Here is a 25,097-nt window from a genome sequence, read left to right on the forward strand (position 1 = left end):
GGAGATTCTACTGTAATACACAGAAGTGGCCATTTTCCATTGGCATGTCTGTAAATAACGTTTGTACCAACGTCACATATTGATCTTATGACTATACAGAGATGAGTGATGTTATTTAGTGATGTTTGGAGTTTATCTGGTGGTGATCGTATGATTTACAGTAAGGAGTACATTATCATATGTATTATCACCGTTCAGATTTACTAAATATTATTATAACTATCATCATTATCATTATATTATAATGCAGTTTCACATATTGAGTGTCCCCCTTTATACTTCTAGATCTACAATATTTCCCTGGAGACCCACTAATAGACTCTGCTCTGCCTCAGGACCCTTTCAGTGCCGACAATATATACATAACAAGAGGCTCCAAAGACTGTCATGGTATTTCACTGCTGAGTGCTGCTGCTTCGTCACATACGAGTTCTTTGTATTTGTATGGATTTAGCTTTTTTAAACAAAGAATAAGAGGAGCAGCCGGTTGGCTTTTCCCAGACTGGGATAGACCTTCAGCTGTTGTTTCGCATGAGATGCTGTGAGGGGGTGTGGTGAGGAGGGCGAGGAGGGTGAGGTTGGGCTGCGTGAGATGTGATAGACCAGAAGGAGCTCCATCCTAGTCAGATTACTGCCTGGCTGCTGCTTGAGGATGAGATAGGGGCAACCTGCCTCCTCCTTCCTCCTCCTCCTCCTCTACTTGTACCAGCTCATTCAGAAACAAGGGAGGAAAACTGGTTCATAAAATGGAAAACTCAAGTGCCAGTCCTCTGGATGTATCTGATCTTCCACTATGGAACTTTGGGGAAAACTTTACAGAGGGGTCACCACTGGATCCCAATGACACATATTATATTGGAGATAACAGGACAGATCCAACCAGCATGACTGCAATGCTCCAGGGGGTTCTACCGGAGACAATAGCCACCTCCACTCCTTTCTGGGATACCCCACTGAACCATGGGCTGAGTGTGTTTGTTGGGGTGGCTCTCTGTGTGACAATGCTGGGCCTGGGCTGCACGGTGGAAATAAGTCAGATAGGAGAACATCTCAGAAGACCCATTGGGGTCCTCTTGGCTCTCATCAGCCAGTTTGTCCTCATGCCATTGATGGCTTTCCTCCTGGCTTTGATCTTCAAGCTCAATGAAGTAGCAGCTATTGCTGTCCTACTGTGTGGCTGCTGTCCTGGAGGAAACCTCTCCAACATCATGTCACTTCTCGTGAATGGAGACATGAATCTCAGGTAAATGAGCGAATCTCTGGGGGCAAGGGTGGCCGAGGAGGGGAGTCTACACAACACATTATTTCTAGGGGACAGGAATAGATTTTGGGTTTTTTCAATGGTAGGAAGGCAACCTGTGACTCTCACACATTATTGGAGGAGGAAAGATCAAGTATTCAGCTGGATACTATGCGGGGTATTTATTAAAGGATTTATGTGGTTTTGTGGCGCAATGCTTTGGCGCAGTGTCTTTTTGCGCCAAAGTTTGGCGCATCTTCTCCACTGTCATTTTTACAACTTTCTCAAAAATCACACGCTCCCGTGTGTGATTTTAACTTTAGTCAGTAATTCATCATTTGCGCCAATCGATCTTTGGCGCAATTTTGCGCCTTTAGGGGTTTTTTTTTTTGTGCAAATCACCGCCAAGAAATTTTGCACATGGAAAACACACTTAGCAATGTCAGAAAATGTAAAGGTGTCAAAATACATTAAAACATTTTTTTTGTGAAAGCAGCGACGCCTCCGGGGCTGCTCAATACTATCCTGCGACATAGTTGTCTCTGAGGGACCTTCACCCTCCGTTGAGCCAGCATTGGACATGGCCACACAGGTTCAGGAAAGGTAAGCACTAAAGCAGTGGTCTCCAACCTGCAGACCTCCAGATGTTGCAAAACTACAACTCCCAGCATGCCCGGACAGCCAACGGCTGTCCGGGCATGCTGGGAATTGTAGTTTTGCAACATCTGGAGGTCCGCAGGTTGGGGACCACTGCATTAAAGTAACACAAAAAAAAAAAAAAAACTACCCAAGATGAAAATAAAATCCATTTCACATGGTGGCTATAAACCCCACAAAAGAAAATAACTCATGTCGCTTGCTGATATACTGCAGGAGGGACTCCGAAATGGCTGCTCTACAGGGTAAAATACGCGTCCTCTGTGGTGGTAAGTTCTATGTAAAAGGCGCTGTGAACAGCTGATTTCAACATTTGAGCCAAAATTACTAACAACTTGCACCAAATGATAAATTTGGTGCATGTCCACGAAAACCAAAGTGAAAAAAAAGGGTAAAAAGAAACTGTCAACAGGCAAAATTGATAAATACCCCCCAATATGTACTCAATGTTATAGAATAAAGTCAATCACTATAGGTTTTCTTGGAGAATTGCATTTAGACGGGTGACGTGGGCCATAGTCATGAAAGATTTGCGCTATTTGGAATATTGTTCTGTAACATGTTAAAAACATTTGAAATATATGTAACAACATTAAGCAACATACAATTGCCAGGTTGTAGGCAAATTACTAGTGTTTATATATGACAACCATTAGGTGGTTTATGTATGTTTAGCATGTTTTATATAACGTGCACATAAATTTGGTGCCATACAGTACATCTACCTTTCCATTTATGCTTTGTCCTTGTTCTGTTATTACAGAAAAATATGAGAAATCTGCCCGATTCTATTCTTACAAAATATACACTGTTAGATTCTCATTGTATATTACAAAGTTTACATATTACAATTTTTTCCAATCTTAAAGGGGTACTCCAGTGAAAACCTTTTTTCTTTTAAATCAACTGGTGGCAGAAAGTTTAACATATTTGTAAATTACTTCTATTAAAAAATCTTAATCCTTCCTGTACTTATTAGCTGCTGAATACTACAGAGGAAATTCTTTTCTTTTTGAAATGCTCTCTGATGACATCACGAGCACAGTTCTCTCTGCTGACGTTATTATAATAATAATAACGCTTTATTTATTGTTGTCCTTGGTGGGATTTGAACCCAAGTCCCCAGCACTGCAAGGCAGCAGTGTTAACCACTGAGCCACCATGCTGCCCTTAGCATACTTCTGCTCTGCATGGTTGCTAAAATGGACAGAGATGTCAGCAGAGAGCACTGTGCTCGTGATGTCATCAGTGTTCCAAAAAGAAAGGAATTTCAGCAGCTAATAAGTACTGGAAGGATTAAGATTTTTTATAGAAGTAATTTACAAATATGTTTAACTTTCTGCCACCAGTTGATTTAAAAGAAAAAAGGTTTTCACCGGAGTACCCCTTTAACCCTGCCCTTCCATTATTGAATGATCACAGGTATACACAGGGAGATTTTGTTGGGATGGGGTCTTTTCTGTCATTTACAAGCTTAGATCATCAGTAATATATTTTTAGATTATTGTTTTCATTTATTATGTTGCTCGGATCATTTTTTGTTCACTAATGTAGATTGCTATCTGATTTCAGCTAGATGTTAGTGGGATTCTATAGATTAATCCACCAGTTTATTGCTATATACACAAATAGAAATTATTGTATTCATTACATTTCACTTTGATTCCTTTTAAGATCTTACTATAAATGTAACTTTTTTTACCTTTTTTTTTCTCGTTCCTTCTTATTGTCATGTTTCTCATGTGATTGAACTGTAGAGAAAATATTGTACATAGATACAATACATGTAAACATCTAAAGGGATCTATGTAAAGTAGATAGTAACCATTGGACTATACTGAATACTGATAAAGGCAGCCGGGCAGTCAATGGAATGAAATTTGTTGGAAAGAATTATTATTTTTGCACTGTGGAAATACACTTGATCTTTGAAGACAACCCTGGTTATAGTCTATATTTTGGAAACATTTGATCCCAAGAGTTTTTACCAAAGGAAAATGTGTATGCCATTTACCAATTCACACTTGAACATTTTCCTTAAGGGTGCGTTCCCACCTTGCGTATACGCAGCGTATTTCACGACGCGCAAAATTTATGGAAGCAGCGGGAAATACGCTGCGTATTCCTCGCTCACTATACATATAGGGCTTTCCGGCGGCAGCCCTATGCGTGTAGTGAGTTGTGGAGGCGGGGCCTTGTGTCGGTGTGAATGTGACACGCGGCTCTGCCTCCAAAACTCACTGCACACATAGGGCTGCCGCCGGAATGCCCTGTATGTATAGTGAGAGCGTGGAATACACAGCGTATTTCCCGCTGCTGCAGTAATTTTGCGCAGCATGAAATACGCTGCGTATTAGGGATCGACCGATATAGGGCCATTTTTAGGGCCAATACCGATACTCTCTGGAGGTTATTCAGAGATATTCCGGTATAAGTTAACGGCTATTTATCCCCCCAGGAGCCCCCCGGGGACACCGCTGCAGATCAGTGATTTAAAGCGGGGACTTTAAATCAATGAACTGCAGCTGCTTTTGCGGTGCTAGAGACCGCCGCCGCCTCCCGCTTTTCTCCCCCTGCCTGTCCTGGGGTCCTGAGTCCTATCACCACCACCGCTCACTTCCCATCACCACCGCACCGCTCCGCGCCCCCCCCCCCCCCCCCAACCCTACCACGCCGCACCCCCCACCGCCCCTGCCAGAGACAGCCGCCGCCGCTACCCCATTGCCTCCCCATCCCCGGTTTTATAATTACCTGTTCCCGGGGCCCAGGGTCTGCGCTTCTTCTGGCTCCTGCGGCGTCCTCCTGAGCTGTTACCTTGCGCACTGACGGTGATGTCGCATTGAGGACGTCACTCGTCATTGCGCTGCGCAGCGCACATCGTAAGCACAGGACACGCAGGAGCCAGAAATCGCGCGGACCCCGGGCCCCGGGAACAGGTAATTATAAAACCGGGGATGGGGAAGGCAATGGGGCAGTGGCGGAGGCGGTCTCTGGCCAGGGCGGTGCGGGGCATTATCGGCAAGGTAATTGCCTATACCGATAACATCAAAAATCGTGAATATCGGCCAAACTGATAATAGGTCAATCCCTACTGCGTATACGCCAGGTGGGAACGCACCCTAAAGGGGTACTCTCTGGAAAACTTTATTTTTTATTTTTTATCAAGTGGTGACAGAAAATTAAACAGATTTGTAAATTACTTCTATTAAAAATTCTTAACCCTTCCAGTACATATCAGCTGCTGTATACTACAGAGGAAGTTCTTTTCTTTTTATATTTCCTTTCTCTCTGACCACAGTGCTCTCTGCTGACACCTCTGTCCATGTCAGGAACTGTCCAGAGCAGGATAGGTTTGCTATGGGGAATTCCTCCTACTCTGGACAGTTCCTGATACGGGCATCAGGTGTCAGCAGAGAGCACTGTGGTCAGACAGAAAGGAGATTCAAAAAGAAAAGAACTTCCTCTGTAGCATACAGCAGCTGATAAGTACTGGAAGGGTAAGATTTTTTTAATAAAAGTAATTTACAAATCTGTTTAACTTTCTGGCACCAGTTGATTTAAAAAAAATTTTTTCCAGTGGAGTACCCCTTTAATATCATGCAGCTGCACAGAAACTATACTGGTATAGATCGGTTCTCTATAGGTAACGTCCATGTACTTGTTGCAAAACTACAACTCCCAGCATGCCCGGACAGCCAACGGCTGTCCGGGCATGCTGGGAGTTGTAGTTTTGCAACATCTGGAGGTCCGCAGGTTGGAGACCACTGCTCTAGAGGCATATCCATGAAGACAGGTGCAACAGTACTTATGATTATAACACAATTTTTGTGTAGAGCCCGGCCAGGCTGTAGTCTACAAGGGACTTGGAAAGGAAAGGGTGGGGTAAAGGCTTAAAGGGTACTCCACTGCCCCAGCCTCCGAAACTATTAGTTCAGAACGCTGGGTGCGGGGGTCGTGACGTCACAGCCACACCCCTCGTGACATCACACCCCCTCAATGCAGGTCTATGGGAGGGGGCGTGACGTTAGTCACGCCCCCTCCCATAGACTTGCATTGAGGGGGCGTGGTGTGACGTCACGACCCCTGAAGCTCGCACCCAGCATTAGGAACGAAATGTTCTGGACACTGGGGCAGTGGAGTACCCCTTTAAGTGGCATTTCATAGGGGAATGTTGTGAGTAGAAGTCAAGCAGTACAGTTTCATTATTCTGGCACTATACCTGTGCTTATTAATACCAGTATGAAATAACAGGGTAATATGTACCCCTATTTTATGTTAAAGGGGTACTAAACTGGAAAACATTTTTTTAAATCAATTGGTGCCAGAAAGTTAAACAGAATTGTAAATGACTTCTATAAAAAAAAAAAATCTTAATCCTTCCAGTACTTATCAGCTGCTGTATACTACAGAGGAAGTTGCTTTCTTTTTGAATTTCCTTTCTGTCAGACCACAATGCTCTCTGTTGACACCTGTGTCTATTTTAGGAACTGTCCAGAGTAGGATAGGTTTACTATGGGGATTTTCTCCTGCTCTGGACAGTTCCTAAAATGGACAGAGGATTCAGCCGAGAGCACTGTGGTCAGACAGAAAGGAAATTCAAAAAGAAAAGAACTTTCTGTGGATCATACAGCAGCTGATAAGTACTGGAAGGATTAAGAATTTTTAATTGAAGTAATTTACAAATCTGTTTATCTTTCTGGCACCAGTTGATTTAAAATTTTTTTTTTTCCAGTGGAGTGCCCCTTTAAAGTGTACCCGTCAGATCCAACATAAAAAATTATAATATGTTACGCAATTCTAATCCTGTCTATTTTCATCTCATTTTTATACCTCTATCGCCTATATTTATTTTAAAAATACCTCTGTTCATTAGCTCACAGTGTTAGGCTATGTTCACACGTTCCGCCCCTTCAATCAGCTGATCAGAGAGGTGCCATGAGTCAAACCCATATGTTCAGATATTTATGGCCTATAAAAAGGTAAATGAGAAACCACACAGACCTGCGGTGATCAGTTGAATGATGGGATGCCTTCAAAAGAATTGTGCAGATTGGGCAGCGTCTGTAAAAGAAAACTATGTTTACTTATGATCAGATTACATTTGGTACTTAAAGGGGTACTCCCGTGGAAACATTTTTTTTATTAAATCAACTGGTGCCAGAAAGTTAAACAAATTTGTAAATTACTTCTATTAAAAATCTTAATCCTTCCAGTACTTATTAGCTGCTGAATACTACAGAGGAAATGCTTTTCTTTTTGGAACACAGAGCTCTCTGCTGACATCATGACCACAGTGCTCTCTGCTGACATCTCTGTCCATTTTAGGAACTGTCCAGAGCAGCATATGTTTGCTATGGGGATTATTTCCTACTCTGGACAGTTCCTAAAATGGACAGAGATGTCAGCAGAGAGCACTGTGGTCATGATGTCAGCAGAGAGCTCTGTGTTCCAAAAAGAAAACCATTTCTTCTGTCGTATTCAGCAGCTAATAAGTACTGAAAGGATTAAGATTTTTTTAATAGAAGGAATTTCAAATTTGTTTAACTTTTTGGCACCAGTTGATTTAAAAAAAAAAGTTTTCCACGGGAATACCCCTTTAAAGGGAATGTGTCATCAGAAAATGACTATTGTTTAAATCACATTTTTATGTTAAAGCGTACCTTTCTGATCCAAAAAAAAAATGATAATATGTTACGCAATTCTAATCCTGACCATGTTCATCTAATTTTATGCCTCTATCACCTATATTTATTATAAAGATTCCTGAGAAAAAAAGGTGAGAAAGGTGGTGTGAGACCACAGAAACGTTGTCTTATTTTTAGCTGGAATTTTGCATCTTTGATACTCCCGTGTGCTGCAGCCGCTTTTTTCGCTATACAGTGGTCCCTCAACATATGATGGTAATTTGTTCCAAGAGGACCATCATATGTTGAAACCATCATATGTTGAGTACATATGTCTATGGAAAACTGGTAATTGGTTCCGGAGCCCCAAGACGATCATATGTTGAGTACATATCTCTATGGAAAACTGGTAATTGGTTCCTGAGTCTATGAAATGGTGGTGGGCTTTGTGCCCAGGCCTGAGGTGAGGGTCCCAGGCCTGGGGGGCTTTGTGCCCAGGCCTGGGGGTCCTTTGCTCAGGCCTGGGGGGGGCCTTGTGCTCAGGCCACGGGTCTCTGCTGTTATGTCCTGGGGAGAGGGGGTTATCGCTGCCGCTGCCATTGGGTGAGGGGTTAAGTTAACCCCTCACCCCATGGCAGCATTAACCCCTCACCCCACGGCAGCATTAACGCTGCCGTGGGGTGAGGGGTTATCGACTCCGCCATGTGAGTGAGCTACTAAGTCATACTCACCAGCTCCTCACGTTTTCTCCTTACGGGCGGTGCTCCTCAAATGGCGGCGTAGACGCAGGCAGGCGACGTCACTGTCATGTGACGTCGTCGCATGACTGCGGATTCGCCAATCAGCATCAAGAGGAGGACTCCGGCGCAACGGCACCCCGCAGGACGGCACCCCGGCAACCTGCACAACGGCACCCTGCACCATGGCAACCCGCCCCACGGCGCCCCACAGCCCGCACCAGTAAGTAAAATCATAGTGATGGCCCCACAAAAAGTATCGTATGTCGATACTTACTTCAACATACAATGGCCTCTGAGAGGCCATCGTATGTCGAAAAAAAACGTATGTCGGGGCCATCGTAACTCGAGGGACCACTATATATATACCAGAGAAATTGGCCTACCAGTTAGAAACTGCAGGACACCAAAGCGGGAGGGCGGTTTTCTCTGATGCATTACCAAAAACCCCTGAAGGGTTTAGTGGAGCTTAGGTCTCCTAAAAACATCAGTTTATTAATATATTTAAAATATACAAATAAAGTGGGTCAAAAAAAGATAAAAAACTCAGTTGTATACTAGTGACCTAATATTTACTAGCATATTTAGCCAAACTGATGATATATTAACCTAAGCCATTGGTTCCTATAGTACAGTGGTGCTGGTATTACAGTGGGGATCAAAAGTTTGGGCACCCCAGGTAAAAATTTGTATTAATGTGCATAAAGAAGCCAAGGAAAGATGGAAAAATCTTCAAAAGTCATCAAATTACAGATTAGACATTCTTATAATATGTCAACAAAAGTTAGATTTTATTTCCATCATTTACACTTTCAAAATAACAGAAAACTAAAAAATAGCGTCTGCAAAAGTTTGGGCACCCTGCAGAATTTATATCATGCACTTCCCCCTTTGCAAAGCTGAGACCTGCCAGTGTCATGGATTGTTCTCAATCCTCATCTGGGAAGACCAGGTGATGTCAATCTCAAAGGTTTTAAATGCCCAGACTCATCTGACCTTTCCCCAACAATCAGCACCATGGGTTCTTCTAAGTAGTTGTCTAGAAATCTGAAACTGAAAATTGTTGACGCTCACAAAGCTGGAGAAGGCTATAAGAAGATAGCAAAACGTTTTCAGATATCAATATCCTCTGTTCAGAATGTAATTAAGAAATGATAGTCATGAGGAACAGTGGAAGTTAAAGCAAGATCTGGAGGACTAAGAAAAATATCAGACAGAACAGCTTGCAGGATTGTGAGAAAAACAATTCAAAACCCACGTTTGACTGCACAAACCCTCCAGAAAGATCTGGCAGACACTGGAGTTGTGGTACACTATTCCACTATAAAGAGATACTTGTACAAATATGGTCTTCGTGGAAGAGTCATCAGAAAAAAACCTCTTCTACGTCCTCATCACAAAAATCTGCATTTGAACTTTGCAAATGAACATATAGACAAGCCTGATGCATTTTGGAAACAAGTTCTGTGGACCGATGAGGTTAAAATTTAACTTTTTGGCCGGAATGAGCAAAGGTGCGTTTGGAGAAGAAGGGGAACAGAATTTAATGAAAAGAACCTCTGTCCAACTGTTAAGCATAAAGGTGGATCAATCATGCTTTGGGGTTGTATTGCAGCCAGTGGCACAGAGAACATCTCACGAGTAGAAGGAAAAATGGATTCAATAAAATTTCAGCAAATTTTGGATGCTAACTTGATGCCATCTGTGAAAAAGCTGACGTTAAAGAGAGGATAGCTTCTTCAAATGGATAATGATCCTAAATACACCTCGAAATCCACGGGGGATTACATCAAGAGGAGTAAACTGAAGGTTTTGCCATGGCCTTCACAATCTCCTGTCCTCAACATAATTGAAAATCTATGAATAGACCTTAAAAGAGCAGTGCGTGACAGACAGCCCAGAAATCTCAAAGTAGTGGAAGACTTTTGTAAGGAAGAATGGGCAAAGATACCTCAAACAAGAATTGAAAGACTCTTGGCTGGCTACAAAAAGCATTTACAAGCTTTGATACTTGCCAAAGGGGGCAGTACAAGATATTAACTCTGCAGGGTGCCCAAACTTTTGCAGACGCCATTTTTTTTTGTAAATGTAAATGATGGAAATAAAATCTAACTTTTGTTGACATATTATAAGAATGTCTAATCTGTAATTTGATGCCTTTTGGAGATTTTTCTATCTGTCCTTGGCTTCTTTATGTACATTAATACAAATTTTTACCTGGGGTGCCCAAACTTTTGATCCCCACTGTAAATTACTATTAACATATGCCACAGTGACTGCTGATTGTACATAGAGTAGCCTCCCTGATGTTTCACCAGTGGACCAGTTTTGTCAATGGTCTTAGTAGCATATGTAAATAGTAACCAACTTTATTTGTGTATTTTAAGTATATTAACCCCTTAAGGAACAGGCAAATTTAATTTTTGCGTTTTCGTTTTTTCCTCCTCGCCTTCTAAAATCCATAACTCCTTTAAATTTCCATCTACAGACCCATATAAGGGCTTGTTTTTTGCGTGACCAATTGTACTTTGTAATGAAACCTCTGATTTACCATGAAATGTACGCTGAACCCAAAAAAAATAATAATTTAGGGAGGAAATTTCAATGAAATCCACAATTTTGCACATTTTGGAGGGTTTTGTTTTCACACTATACACTTTACGGTAAAAATGACATGTGTTCTTTATTCTGTGGGTCAATACGATTAAAATGATACCCATGGCTATATACTTTTATATTTTTAATAAAATGTGACAAAAAAAGATGCATTTTTGGACTTTTTTTTATTTCTTACGTTTACGCCATTCACCGTACGGGATAATTAACATTATATTTTGATAGTTTGGACATTTATGCATGCGGCAATATGTTTATTTAAAAAATTATGCTTTTTGGGGGTAAAATGGGAAAAACTGACAATTTTCATTTTTATTGGGGGAGGGGATTTTTTTTTACACTTTTTATGTCCCCATAGGGGACTATCTATAGAAATCCTTTGATTGCTAATACTGTTCAGTGCTATGTATAGGACGTAGCACTGATCAGTATTATCGGTGATCTTCTGCTCTGGTCTGCTTGATCTCAGACCAGAGCAGAAGACCCCGGAAGACGGCTGGAGCCAGGTGAGGAGACCTCCGGCCGCCATGCTGGATGATCAGATCGCATGCTGGATGATCAGATCACGGAATCTGAGGGGTTAATGGCAGACATCCGTGTGATCGCGGATGTCGGCCAATACTGGCAGGTCCCTGGCTGCTGCTAGCAGCCGGAACCTGATGTGTATGACGCGAGCACCGCTCCGATGCTCGCGGTCATACACAGGCCGTAAATGTACGTCCTGGTGCGTGAAGTCCCACCAAACCAGGATGTACATTTATGTTAATAAACTCATTTTAGGGGCGTCTCGAGTTAGTGGCTTTATCCCCCCCTTGGTTATGCCCTTCAGTAATGCAATAAAGTTTTGCCCAGAGATTTGGGACATTTATTATATATTGATTCTCTCTGACAAGCACGGGTATAGTCAGCTGCCTTTATCCATTCATCTACTGTGGTTTCACTCTACAGGAATTAAAGGGGTTATCTCAAGATTAAAAATTATTTACAGGATAGAGGATAAGTAGCTGATGAGTGGATGTCTGACAGAGAGATCATACAAACTCTAGACAAATTTCTTTAGATGGATTTTATCCCAGGATCCCCAGCATTGTAGGACAACCGTGCTAACCACTGAACTACCCGCTGCACCCTTCCCCCATCGAGTGGTTATCTGTTCAGTAGTTGTCTTACCACTTGACTCCAGGTTCATTGATGCTTCAGTTTTATTTCTGACATAAAACTACTCTTCCTGTTGCCTACAGGATACCCCTTTATTCCTGTGCATATCGTATATGAGTTGAGAGAACATGATATCTATGGACTCTCAGATCTCATACAGTCACATTGGATGGTTCTCTTGCCTCTTTGAACTTAGTCTGATGCCCTCAGCAAAATGAGAAATGAACTTCTACATGTGGTCAATCCTTGTCAATGACAGTGATCAGCCGAAGGGAAAACTCAGCAGAAGCTAATCCTATGCACAAACTCCTGTTCCTCAGCTTCATTGGGTTTATCTATGTGAAGGTATAAGGAATCTTGTATCGAATATATTCAAGCCTTGTTGTAGTAAGTTTTAACTATATTACAAGTTCTAATATTTCATTTTAAAAGGTTTTCAGATCTCATAAAATAACTTGATCTTTCGTGTATTTCTATTAAATTAGAGATGGCAGTGGAGTAGCCACTGGGGAAGAAGGGGCATAAGCACCCAGGCCCATGTGGTTAAAGTGCCTTTAAAGCTACCTGACACATAGCAGCAATATTATAAATGACACATGCCAGTGGAGGCATTTCCATCACATTTATTACATTTGTATTCACATTCATCATATACAATATATAATAGAAAAAAATCATCGCAGCACTCCTTAGTATAGTGTGATTATGGTGCCAGCATCCAAACCTGATTAAAGTTCATCCAGATAGAAAAACACCAGGGATGCAGCACTCCAACAAACTAAGGTGAATTTATATTCTCATCTTCTATGAAGCAATGTATCTGCTCCTGTGGAGCCATTTTCAAGCATATATTATTTATATATATATATATATATATATATATATATATATATATATATATATGTATATATATACACATATACATACACACACATATATGCCTTATTTTCAGTGCCTTAAGGCCTTAGATTGATGGATATCAGTAAAATATACTTTTATGTATTTATGTACATGAGCATTTAAAATCTTTTTTTTATTTTGTTTTACCACAAATAACATCTATTGCAAATTTCCATTATTTGTTATAAGTGTGTGAGGGTCTGTTTACTTAGGCACTAACCAATCCTGATATTGTGGCCAGTGGCATAGCATGGGTTGCTAGAACCTGGGGAAGGTTATTCCCCCCTCTAATAGGTAGATGCCCCTAGTAGGAAGGTAATCTCCCCCAATAGGAAGATGCCACTAGTAGGAAGGTAATCTCCCCCAATAGGTAGATGCCTCTAGAAGGAAGGTAATCTGCCCCAATAGGTAGATGCCTCTAGTAGGAAGGTAATCGCCTCCCCCCCCCTATAGGTAGATGCCCCTAGTAGGAAGGTTATCCCACTCCAATAGGTAGATGACACTAGTAGGAAGGTAATCTCCCACAATAGGTAGATGCCTCTAGAAGGAAGGTAATCTCCCCCAATAGGTAGATGCCCCTAGTAGGAAGGTAATCTCCCCCAATAGGTAGATGCCTCTAGTAGGAAGGTAATCCCCCCCCCCCCAATAGGTAGATGCCCCTAGTAGGAAGGTTATCCCACTCCAATAGGTAGATGCCCCTAGTAGGAAGGTAATCTCCCCCAATAGGTAGATGCCCCTAGTAGGAAGGTTATCCCACTCCAATAAGTAGATGCCACTAGTAGGAAGGTAATCTCCTCGAATAGGTAGATGCCCCTAGTAGGAAGGTAATCTCCCCCAATAGGTAGATGCCTCTAGTAGGAAGGTAATCTCCCCCAATAGATAGATGCCCCTAGTAGGAAGGTAATCTCCCCCAATAGGTAGATGCCTCTAGTAGGAAGGTAACCCCCCCCCCCCCCCTAATAGGTAGATGCCCCTAGTAGGAAGGTTATCCCACTCCAATAGGTAGATGCGACTAGTAGGAAGGTAATCTCCCCGAATAGGTAGATGCCCCTAGTAGAAAGGTAATCTCCCCCAATAGGTAGATGCCCCTAGTAGGGAGGTAATCTCCCCCAATAGGTAGATGTCACTAGTAGGAAGGTAACCCCCCCAAATAGGTAAATGCCCCTAGTAGGAAGATAATCTCCCCCAATAGGTAGATGCCCCTAGTAGGAAGGTAATCTCCCCCAATAGGTAGATGCCTCTAGTAGGAAGGTAATCTCCCCCAATAGGTAGATGCCTCTAGTAGGAAGGTAATCTCCCTCCAATAGTTAGAAGCCCCTAGTAGAAAGACATTCCCTGCAATAGGTAGATTCCACTAGTGGGGTCTGTAATTCCCCCCTCCCTCCAATTAGGAAGATGCTCCTAGTAGGAAGATAATCCCCTTAGTAGGTAGATGGCCCTAGTAGGAAGGTAATCCCCCCAATAGGTAGATGCCCCTAGTGGGGTCTTTTATCTTCCACATTAGGTAAATGCTCTTATTAGGAAGGTAATCTCCACCCAATAAGTAGATGTCCTTAGTAGGAAGGTAATTTCCACCTTTACACAGCTCCTCCAATTGGACTCCACCAGTATATAAAAAAAAACTCTGACATGGACAGAGGTGGCAGCAGAGAGCACTGTGGTCAGACTGGAAAGAACTACACAACTTCCCCTGGAGCATAAAACAGCTGATAAGTACTGGAAGGCTTAATATTTTTAAATAGATGTAATTTATGTATCTGTTTAACTTTCTGGCACCAGTTGATTTGAAAAATTTTTGACCGGAGTACCCCTTAAACTTCCAAACTTCTGACACTGAGCTGTGATTGGTTGCTGTTGGCCACTTGATGCCTAATTTTGAATTATTTTATTTCCTTTTGAGCTGCCTTAACTTTTCTCTAATATGTTTGCAATAATAAATGTAATGCTAATATGAGTCTTCTGTTTTTCCTGGCCTCCCAGCATCATCATGACCACGTCTTCTACATTGCTGGCGCTGCTCTTGATGCCGCTATGCCTTTGGATTTATAGTCGTCCATGGATTAACACTCCACTTGTGCAGTTCCTACCTCTCGGGGCGGTGACCCTGACCCTCTGTAGTACTCTTCTGCCTATTGGGATAGGAGTGTTTGTACGTTACCGCTACAGCAGGATTGCTGATATTCTACTTAAGGTAAGTTTAGAGGTGATTGCTTACAACCATCTATTGATATGAAGCAAATTGAATTATGAAATATTGTTGGAGATTTTCTCAAAAATTGATATTCTATGGGATGGGTCCATAGTTTTGTGAGAATGTACAATAGAATTTCTTTGCATTTGGACTCTGCATCGGTAAGGGCTCATTCACACTATAGACATTACCTCTTGCAGCTGATACGTGGACGTGCGCCATCACTATAGACGTGCGCCATCACTATAGACGGCAATGCAGTCTTGTGGAATTCCACCCAAAGAATAAACATGTTCATTCTTTGGGCGGATGCACTTTCCAATAGTAGAATTCCGCTTCAGCGATTCCACAGTCTGAACAGAGCAGCATTGAATACAATGGGATTTCGGCTGTGGAATTCCGCTGGCAGAATGTCTGGGGTGTGGACAAGCCCTTAGGGCCAGTTCACACTGAGAATTTCTGCCCAGAATTTTCAATTGGGAATTCATAAGTTGCTTTTTAATGTTTTGTGCTGATGGAATATGGGAGCTGTAGATGTGAGAAGACTAATAATGGCCATCTAAAATAATATGTACATACTATCAATCCCTCAGACTCAACAACAACATCCATAGTTTCAAACGTGGCCTAAAAACACATCTTTTCAGACAGGCCTATAACAGTCTCTAATTGGCCTCAACATATCCCCAACATATCCCCAACATATCCCCAACATATCCCCAACATATCCTCAACACATCCCCAACATATCCCCAGCATATGCCCACACCTCTTGTTTGAATAGTTATTGTGTAATATTATGTCTGATACTTGTCTTTGTTTGTACCCCATAATTGTAAGCGCTGCGGAATCTGTAGGCGCTATATATACCAATATTTGCAACAGTGGAAATTGCTGCCATTACATACAGATATCTCACACTGTATGCACCTTGATGACTAAGAATATTAAAATATTGGTTGGTAAATTGTGCCTTCTATGGCAAACAACCATAGTCCCCAAAATGTTCTGCAATATACACTATCAATATCAGCTCTATGATATTGGTCAGCAGTTTCTCTTATTATACAGTGGTGAAATAGAGGAATCCAGCAATGTGTGTTTCTCTGGTAGGAATTTCTGAGAATTACTTTGGGCATAGCTGCATATGGTGCAGAAACATTAGTCACATCTGGGTTCTGGTGCCTGGATGTCACATACGAGACATGAGCATTATAAGTGGCACATGGCAGGTGAGGGCGTTGGTACAGATTATGCACTGGGACCCAATGGCCTCTGCCATAACCCTAGTTCAAGCTTAAAAATTCAGACGGCACTCATTCAGTCTACCATCCCTAGTAATGTGGAAAATATCTCCCAAATTACAGGTAAAAAATAAAAATCAGAAATTTTGTCCATTTTCTTTTTCCACGTGGACTTGTACATGAAAATACAGTATGGGACACTAATAGGAGTCAATGAGTCCATGTGTACTACATACTATACATATGAGTTTACTTGTTACTACAGAACTGGAACAAACAGAATTAAATATTGGCCATTGATTTTTAGGGTAGGTCAGACCCAGTGTGTGGTTGCAGAGATAAGACAATTTGTGCTTATGTTGCTTTTCCAAATAAGCATCAGACGTTAAACGGCTTTTACATTTTAATGTAGATTGTGGGTTATTAATATCGAGAAGCTGTAACCTAATAATACATCTATGATCTCTTCTTGTTGTCAGTGAATGGAAATTGCATGTTAAACAGAGACTGAATCGACATGCAGACCGATTAATACCAGTTTGCCATTATGAACCTAGTATATAGGTAAGGACATGTACATACTGCATTTGGTGCAGACATTTGTCACATGCACTGGGAAACCTCCCCATTGGAAGTCCCAGGAAGTTCTAGTTAGTCCGGAAGTCTATGGGAGGAGGCATGGCCATGACGTCACGAGCAGGGTGTGACCGTGACATCACAAGCCTCTGCATCGCTAGTCATCCGGCATGGAGCAAAGTTTGCTCTGTGCACCGGATGTCTGGGGTGCCCCACCTGAGATCGCAGGGGTCCCCAGCAGCGGGACCCCCACGATCAGACATCTTATTCCCTATCCTTCGGAGTACCCCTTTAACTCTTAAGTGTGGATACTACTTAGATCAGAAAGTAATATCCTAGTAGTAGTAATAACATATCCCAGCAATATACCTTCAGTTTTTGAGGTGTAAACCCCTTTTAAGCTGATGTCCTGTAATGCAGGTGGAGGCTAATTTTAGGAGCTCTCTCTACAGTAGCTGCAAACACAAAGCATAATGTGGCCCATATTTGGTCATATCATTGGAGGGTTATTTCCACTAAATAGATCCTTTGATCAAAGAATAACATCTGCTTGAACTTTGTATGTGTCCAGCTTTCCCTTTGTTTCTTACATACACCTTCCACACTAAAAGGAGAAATTCTGAGCCAAATGGGCTGAACAGCCGGTTTACCAGAACTCAATGGTTAAAAAAAATAAAATGTTTCCCGTTTTTTGAGTATTATAAAATTAACTGCTCATGTGACTGTTCACTCCCAATGCTTAGAATGTCTAAAGGGTTCTATCAGCGAGCTCCAATTTCCTAGTATATAGTTGATCAGTAGTTGTATCAGGTAGCTCTCCGCCCATGTTAAAGGGATATTCCACTGCTCAGCGTTTGGAACAAATTGTTCCAAATGCTAGTACCGGCGCCGGGAGCTCGTGACGTCACTCCCCGCCCCCTCAATGCAAGTCTGTGGTCTGTGATAGCGGTCACGCCCCCTCCCGTTGACTTGCATTAATGGGGTGGGGCGTGACATCACGAGGGGGCGTGGCTATGGAGTCACAAGCTCCCGGCGCCGGCTGCAGCATTCGAAACAGTTTGTTCCAAACACTAAGCTCATTGTAGGGATTGATAATTATCTCTGTACAGATTTGCAGAATGTGTTGGAGTTATATAAGAAAACATAATACAGGGTGGGCCATTTATATGGATACACCTTAATAAAATGGGAATGGTTGGTGATATTAACTTTATGTTTGTGGCACATTAGTATATGTGAGGGGGGAAACTTTTCAAGATGGGTGGTCAACAGGAAAAGGGTCATGTGACACATCAAACTTAGGAATTTCACAAGAAAAACAATGATGTGCTTGGTTTTAATGTTACTTTATTCTTTCATGAGTTATTTACAAGTTTCTGACCACTTATAAAATGTGTTCAATGTGCTGCCCATTGTGTTGGATTGTCAATGCAACCCTCTTCTCCCACTCTTCACACACTGATAGCAGCACCGCAGGAGAAATGCTAGCACAGGCTTCCAGTATCCGTAGTTTCAGGTGCTGCACATCTCGTATCTTCACAGCGTAGACAATTGCCTTCAGATGACCCCAAAGATAAAAGTCTAAGGGGGTCAGATCAGGAAACCTTGGGGGCCATTCAACTGGCCCACGATGACCAATCCACTTTCCAGGAAACTGTTCATCTAGGAATGCTCGGACCTGACACCCATAATGTGGTGGTGCACCATCTTGCTGGAAAAACTCAGGGAACGTGCCAGCTTCAGTGCATAAAGAGGGAAACACATCATCATGTAGCAATTTTGCATATCCAGTGGCCTACATGATGATGTGTTTCTCTCTTTATGCACTGAAGCTGGCACGTTCCCTGAGTTTTTCCAGCAAGATGGTGCACCACCACATTATGGGTGTCAGGTCCAAGCATTCCTAGATGAACAGTTTGCAAATCTGACCACTGTCATTTTAAGCATTAATAACTCTGGGATGCTTTAACTTATAAATTTGATTCTGAGACAGTTTTTTCGTGACATATTCTACTTTATGTTAGTGGATAATGTTTGTTATGAAACATTTGAAAATTTAGCATTTTTCAAACTTTGAAGCTCTCTGCTTGTAAGGAAAGTGGACATTCCAAATAAATGATATGTTGATTCACATATACAATAAGTCTAGTTTGTGTTTGCGTCATGAAGTTGACATGTCTTTACTTTTATAGACCTTTTTAGTTTTACAGCAATTTTCCAATTTTTCATGAAAATTTCAAAATCGGATTTTTTTCAGGGACCAGTTCAGTTTCAAAGTGAATTTGAGGGTCTTTATGTTAGAAATACCCTATAATGGACCCAATTATGAAAACTGCACCCCTTAAAGTATTCAAAATGACATTCAGAAAGTTTGTTAACCCTTTAGGTGTTTCACAGAAATAGCAGCAAAGTGGAGGAGAAAATTCAAAATCTTAATTTTTTCACACTAACATGTTCTTGTAAACCCATTTTTCTTCATTTTACAAGGGGTAATAGGTAAAAATGTTCCCAAAATATGTAACCCTATTTCTCTCGAGTAAGGAAATACCTCATATGTGGATGTAAAGTGCTCTGTGGGTGCACTAGAGGGCTCAGAAGGGAAGAAGTAACAATGGGATTTTGGAGAGCAAATTTTGCTAAAATGGTTTTTGGGGGCATGTCTCATTTAGGAAGTTCCTATGGTGCCAGAACAGCAGAAAAAATAACACATGGCATACTATTTTGGAAACTACACCCCTCAATGAACGTAACAAGGGGTACAGTGAGCCTTAACACCCCACAGATGTTTGACGAATTTTCACTATAGTTGGACATGAAAATGAAAGATTTAATTTTTTTCACTAAAATGCTGGTGCAACCCCAAATTTTTCATTTTCACAAGAAGTAATAGGTAAAAATGTCCCCCAGAATTTGTAACCCAATTACTTACGAGTAAGAAAATACCTCATATGTGGATGTAAAGTGTTCTGTGGGTGCACTAGAGGGCTCAGAAGGGATGGAGCGATAATGGGATTTTGGAGAGCGAATTTTGCTGAAATGGTGTTTGAGGGGCATGTCACATTTCGGAAGCCCCCATGGTACCATAACAGCAAAAAATAAAACAAAAAAAACACATGGCACACTATTTTGGAAAATACACCCCTCAAGAAACGTAACAAGGGGTATAGTGAGCCTTAACACCCCACAGGTGATTTACGAATTTTCGCTAAAGTTGGACGTGAGAATGAAAAATGTAATTTTTTTCACTAAAATGCTGGTGTTATCCCAAATTTTTTATTTTTACAAGGGGTAATGGGAGAAAAAGCCCCCCAAAATTTTTAACACAATTTCTTCTGAGTATGGAAATACCCCATATGTGGATGTAAAGTGCTCTGCGGGCGAACTACAATGCTCAGAAGAGAAGGAGCGTCATTGGGCTTTTGGAAAGAGAATTGGGTTGAAATAGAAGTCGGGGGCCTTGTGCATTTACAAAGCCCCCCGTGCTACCAGAACAGCGTAACCCCCCCCCCCCCCCACATGTGACCCCATTTTGGAAACTACACCCCTCACAGAATTTAATAAGGGGTGCAGTTAGCATTTACACCCCACTGGCATTTGACATATTTTTTGAACAGTGGGCTGTGCAAATGAAAAATAAAATTTTTCATTTTCACGGACCACTGTTTCAAAAATCTGTCAGACACCTGTGGGGCATAAATGCTCACTGTACCCCTTATTACACTACATGAGGGGTTTAGTTTCCAAAATGGGGTCGCATGTGCGGGGGGTCCATTGTTCTGGCACTATGGGGGCTTTGTAAACACACATGGCATATAATTCCAGCCAAATTCTCTCTCAAAAAGCTCAATGTCACTCCTTCTCTTCTGAGTCCTGTAGTTTTCCCGCAAAGCACTTTACATCCACATATGGGGTATGTTCTTACTCAGAAAAAATGGTGTTACAAATTTTGGGGGGCTTTTTCTCCTATTACCCCTTGTGAAAATAAAAACACTAGCATTTTAGTGAAAAAAAATCTGATTTTTCATTTTCACGTACAACTTTAACGAAAATTTGTCAAACACCAGTGGGGTGTTAAGGCTTACTATACCCCTTGTAACATTCCGTGAGGGGTGTAGTTTCCAAAATGGGGTCACATGTGGGTGATTTTTATTTTTGCATTTATACCAGAACCGCTGTAACCTCAAATGTACATAGTGCACGCTCACTCCTGAGCCTTGTTGTGCGCCCGCAGAGCATTTTACATCCACATATGGGGTATTTCCGTACTCAGGAGAAAATATGTTACAAATTTTGGGGGTCTTTTTTTCCCTTTACCTCTTGTAAAAATGAAAAGTATGGGGCAACACCAGCATTTTAGTGTAAAATGTTTTATTTTTTTACACTAACATGCTGGTGTAGACCCCAACTTTACCTTTTCATTAGGGGTAAAAGGAGAAAAAGCCCCCCAATATTTTTAGTGCAATTTCTCCCGAGTACAGAAAAACCCCATATGAGGCCCTAAACTGTTGCCTTGAAATACGACAGGGCGCCATGAGCATTTGAGGCCTAATTTAGGGATTTGCATAGGGACGGACACAATAGTGTTCCCCAAATAGGGTGCCTACAGCTGTTGCCAAACTCCCATGCCTGAACAGTCAATGGCTGTCCAGCAATACTGGGAGTTATTTTGCAACAGCTGGAAGCTCCGTTTTGGAAACACTGCCGTAAGAGATGTTTTTAATTTTTATTTTGGGGGGTGGGGGGGTGCAGTGTAAGGGGGTCTATATGTAGTGTTTTACACTTTATTTTGTGTTAGTGTAGTGTAGTGTTTTTAGGGTACATTCACACGGGCAAAGGTTCACTCGCTGTAAGCCTCCGCCCGTGTGAATGTACCTTGTACATTCATATGGGGGGGGGGGGCTAACCTTCAACTGTTGCAAAACTACAACTCCCAGCATGCACTGACAGACCGTGCATGCTGGGAGTTGTAGTTATGCAACAGATGGAGGCACACTGGTTGGGAAACACTATGTTAGATAACAGACTACCACAGTGTTTCCGCACCAGTGTACATCAAGCTGTTGCAAAACTACAACTCCCAGCATGCATGGTCTGTCATGCTGGGAGTTATAATTTTGCAACAGCTGGAGGCACACAGGTTGGAAAGCACTGAGTTAGGAAACAGACAGTGTTTCCCAACCAGTGTGCCTCCAGTTGTTGAAAAACTACAACTCCCAGCATGCCCGGAGAGCCGAAGGGCATGCTGGGAGTTGAAGTTTTGCAACATCTGGCCCTTCAGATGTTGTCGAACTACAACTTCCAGCATGCCTGAACAGTCTTGGCATGCTGGGAGTTGTAGTTTTGCAACATCTGGAAGCGCACAATTTGGAGACCACTATACAGTGGTCTCCACACTGTAGCCCTCCAGATGTTGCAAAACTACAACTCCTAGCATGCCCAGACAGCCTTTGGCTATTTGGGCATGCTGGGAGTTGTAGTTGTGAAACTATGCAGCAGTGAAGATCACTTACCAGATTTTCACTGCTGCATTCTGCTGCTGCCGGTCCTCCCCGCTGTCTGCCCCTGTCTGCCACCGGTCCCCCGCTGTGTGTCGGCGGTCCCCCGCTGTCTCTTCCACCGGGTACCCGTCGTCGCCATTTTTGCCCCACTCTGCCCGGACTTCCAGAGTGGGCAGAGCGGGGATCTCAACTTTGACCCCCCACCCCTGCCGAGCCGGCCAATCACAGGGGATAGGAGGAGGTGGTACCCCTCTGTCTCTGATAGCTCCGATCATCCCTATTTTCCGGGCTATAGGGTCACCAGAGACCCAACCAGCCCGGAGAAGCCGTGATTCGCTGGTCAGAATTGACCAGCTAATCACGGCGATTGCCGACAAGGGGGGTCTCAAGACCCCCCTGGGCGATATGCCAGGATGGCTGCTGATAGATATCAGCAGTCAGCCCGTTACGATCACGTGTCCAGAGATGCGGAGATCCAGGAAAGCTGCGCCGTAAATGTATGGCGCTGTGCGCTAAGTACTTCTTAGCAGAGCCATACAATTACGGCGCTCATCCTTAAGGGGTTAAAGAGGATTTACCCAGCATGTGTATGCTATAGTATACCTTTCTGCCAGTGTGCTGACAAATACCATTGACGTACAGCCCTTTCCTGATGTAAACCTAGTGTAACGGCTTATAAACAAGGAGGTAGTTTGTAGTCCATACATCAAATGACTGTACAAAGGCCTATGATAAGGATGGAGGGTTTATGAAGACGGTCAGGAATTGCTAGGAGAATATGAAGCAAAAGATGTTTGTGCGTCCAACTCTGCAGAGGTGAATTGTCGCTACAAGTCATTGCTGTTTAGGCCAGATGGAAAAGATAAGGAGAGTAAAGATTGGATGTAATTGTTTATTCTGCCACTAACTGTGTCTGGCCAATATTTTATTTATGTTTTCAGTCTGTAGTGTGGTGATAATATAGAGTCATGGCCGTAAATGTTGGCACCCCTGAAATTTTTCTAGAAAAAGAAGTATTTCTCACAGAAAAGGATTGCAGTAACACATTTTTTGCTATAGACATGTTTATTCCCTTTGTGTGTATTGGAACTAAACCAAAAAAGGGAGCAAAAAGAGAAAATTAGACATAATGTCACACCAAACTCCAAAAATGGGCTGGACAAAATTATTGGCACCCTTTCAAAATTGTGGAAAAATAAGATTGTTTCAAGCGTGTGATGCTCCTTTAAACTCACCTGGGGCAAGTAACAGGTGTGGGCAATATAAAAATTTCCCCTGAAAGCAGATAAAAAAGAGAGAAGTTCCCTTAGTCTTTGCATTGTGTGTCTGTGTGTGCCACACTAAGCATGGACAACAGAAAGAGGAGAAGAGAACTGTCTCCAGAGATCTAGATTTGCCTTTGTCCTCAGTCCACAAGATTATCAAGAAATTTGCAACCCATGGCACTGTAGCTAATCTCCCTGGGCGTGGACAGAAGAGAAAAATTGATAAAAGGTGTCAACGCAAGATAGTCCGGATAGTGGATAAGCAGCCCCAAACAAGTTCCAAAGATATTCTGTCAGGGATCGACCGGGGGACAGGGAGAGTGAGCCCTAAACTGAGCCTAAAATCGCTCTCCCTGCCTACTTGCTCATCCACCCTAACTGATGAATAAACAACTGGGCGTCGGTCCCTTCCTGAACTAAAGTGCAGGGGCCTAGTAAAAACAAATACTAATAAATAGTCGTTCATAAACCAGAAACATAACAGGAACATACAACTCTATAATATATTAAGTTCAGAGGACACAGATCAGTGAGCAGCACAGAGGACACTATCAGCAGACATGAACAGAGGACACTATAGATCATCGGACATGAACAGAGGACTCAGTGGTCATGAACAGAGGACACTATAGATCAGTAGTCATGTACAGAACTCCAAAGATCTGAAATCAAGAACTGATAAACAGAGTTCAAAACACCAGACAGGAAAACGGATAAGTCAACAGACTTTAGGAACAGACAGGAATATAGCATAATCCCCCAGAACATCCAGAAGACACAAAGTCCCCCTGGACCAGAAACAGGGATCTATCGCTAATCAGGAATATACACATTCCCTATGCAAAACCTCCAGTAGACACAAAGTCCCCATGGACAGGTAATAGGAATACCAGATACGCAGGATATATTTATAGAACACTGTTCACACTGAACACAAGACAGAAATCGCAATCCCTCAGGAAACCTCCAGAAGACAGGATTGTCCCCAAGGAGCAGAAACGGGGATACCTAACATTGGACACTGTTCACACACACACACACACAAACTGGACACTCCACTCCACTATAGGAGTAGCCATTAATAATAAATCCAAATAGACTACTGGCCAGCGGCACACTCCACCGAGGTCAAGATGCTGGCCCAGTAGGAAAACAGAAATATAAAACGAAGAACTTCACATAAACAGATACAAGAGAAAACAAACACAGTGTGAACAGACACATAGTAGAAAGGACAAACAAATCCTAAAACCGACTAAACAAACACCTTAAAATCCACTAAGAGCATGCCACCTAACATGGCTAAAGCCAGAAAATACAAAGTGCATGCTAAAACAGAGATAGTAGATTAAAAGCTCAAACAAGAACAGTTTCACCCAGCCTCCATTAGC

The 25,097-nt window shown here is 42.3% G+C and overlaps 1 protein-coding gene across 1 annotated transcript in view; it reads left to right on the forward strand.

Moving 5' to 3' along the window:
* Nucleotides 1–667: 667 nt before the first annotated feature.
* Nucleotides 668–25,097, forward strand: part of SLC10A4 (solute carrier family 10 member 4) — a 41,868-nt gene continuing 17,438 nt past the window's right edge. The window contains exons 1-2 of the mRNA XM_056557695.1: nt 668–1,243; nt 14,913–15,123. Of these exons, the coding sequence (XP_056413670.1) occupies nt 747–1,243; nt 14,913–15,123 (708 nt within the window). The 5' untranslated portion in view covers nt 668–746. The remainder of the gene's footprint in view (nt 1,244–14,912; nt 15,124–25,097) is intronic.

This window comes from Hyla sarda, chromosome 1 (assembly GCF_029499605.1).
Source record: "Hyla sarda isolate aHylSar1 chromosome 1, aHylSar1.hap1, whole genome shotgun sequence".
Classification (NCBI taxonomy): Eukaryota; Metazoa; Chordata; class Amphibia; order Anura; family Hylidae; genus Hyla; species Hyla sarda.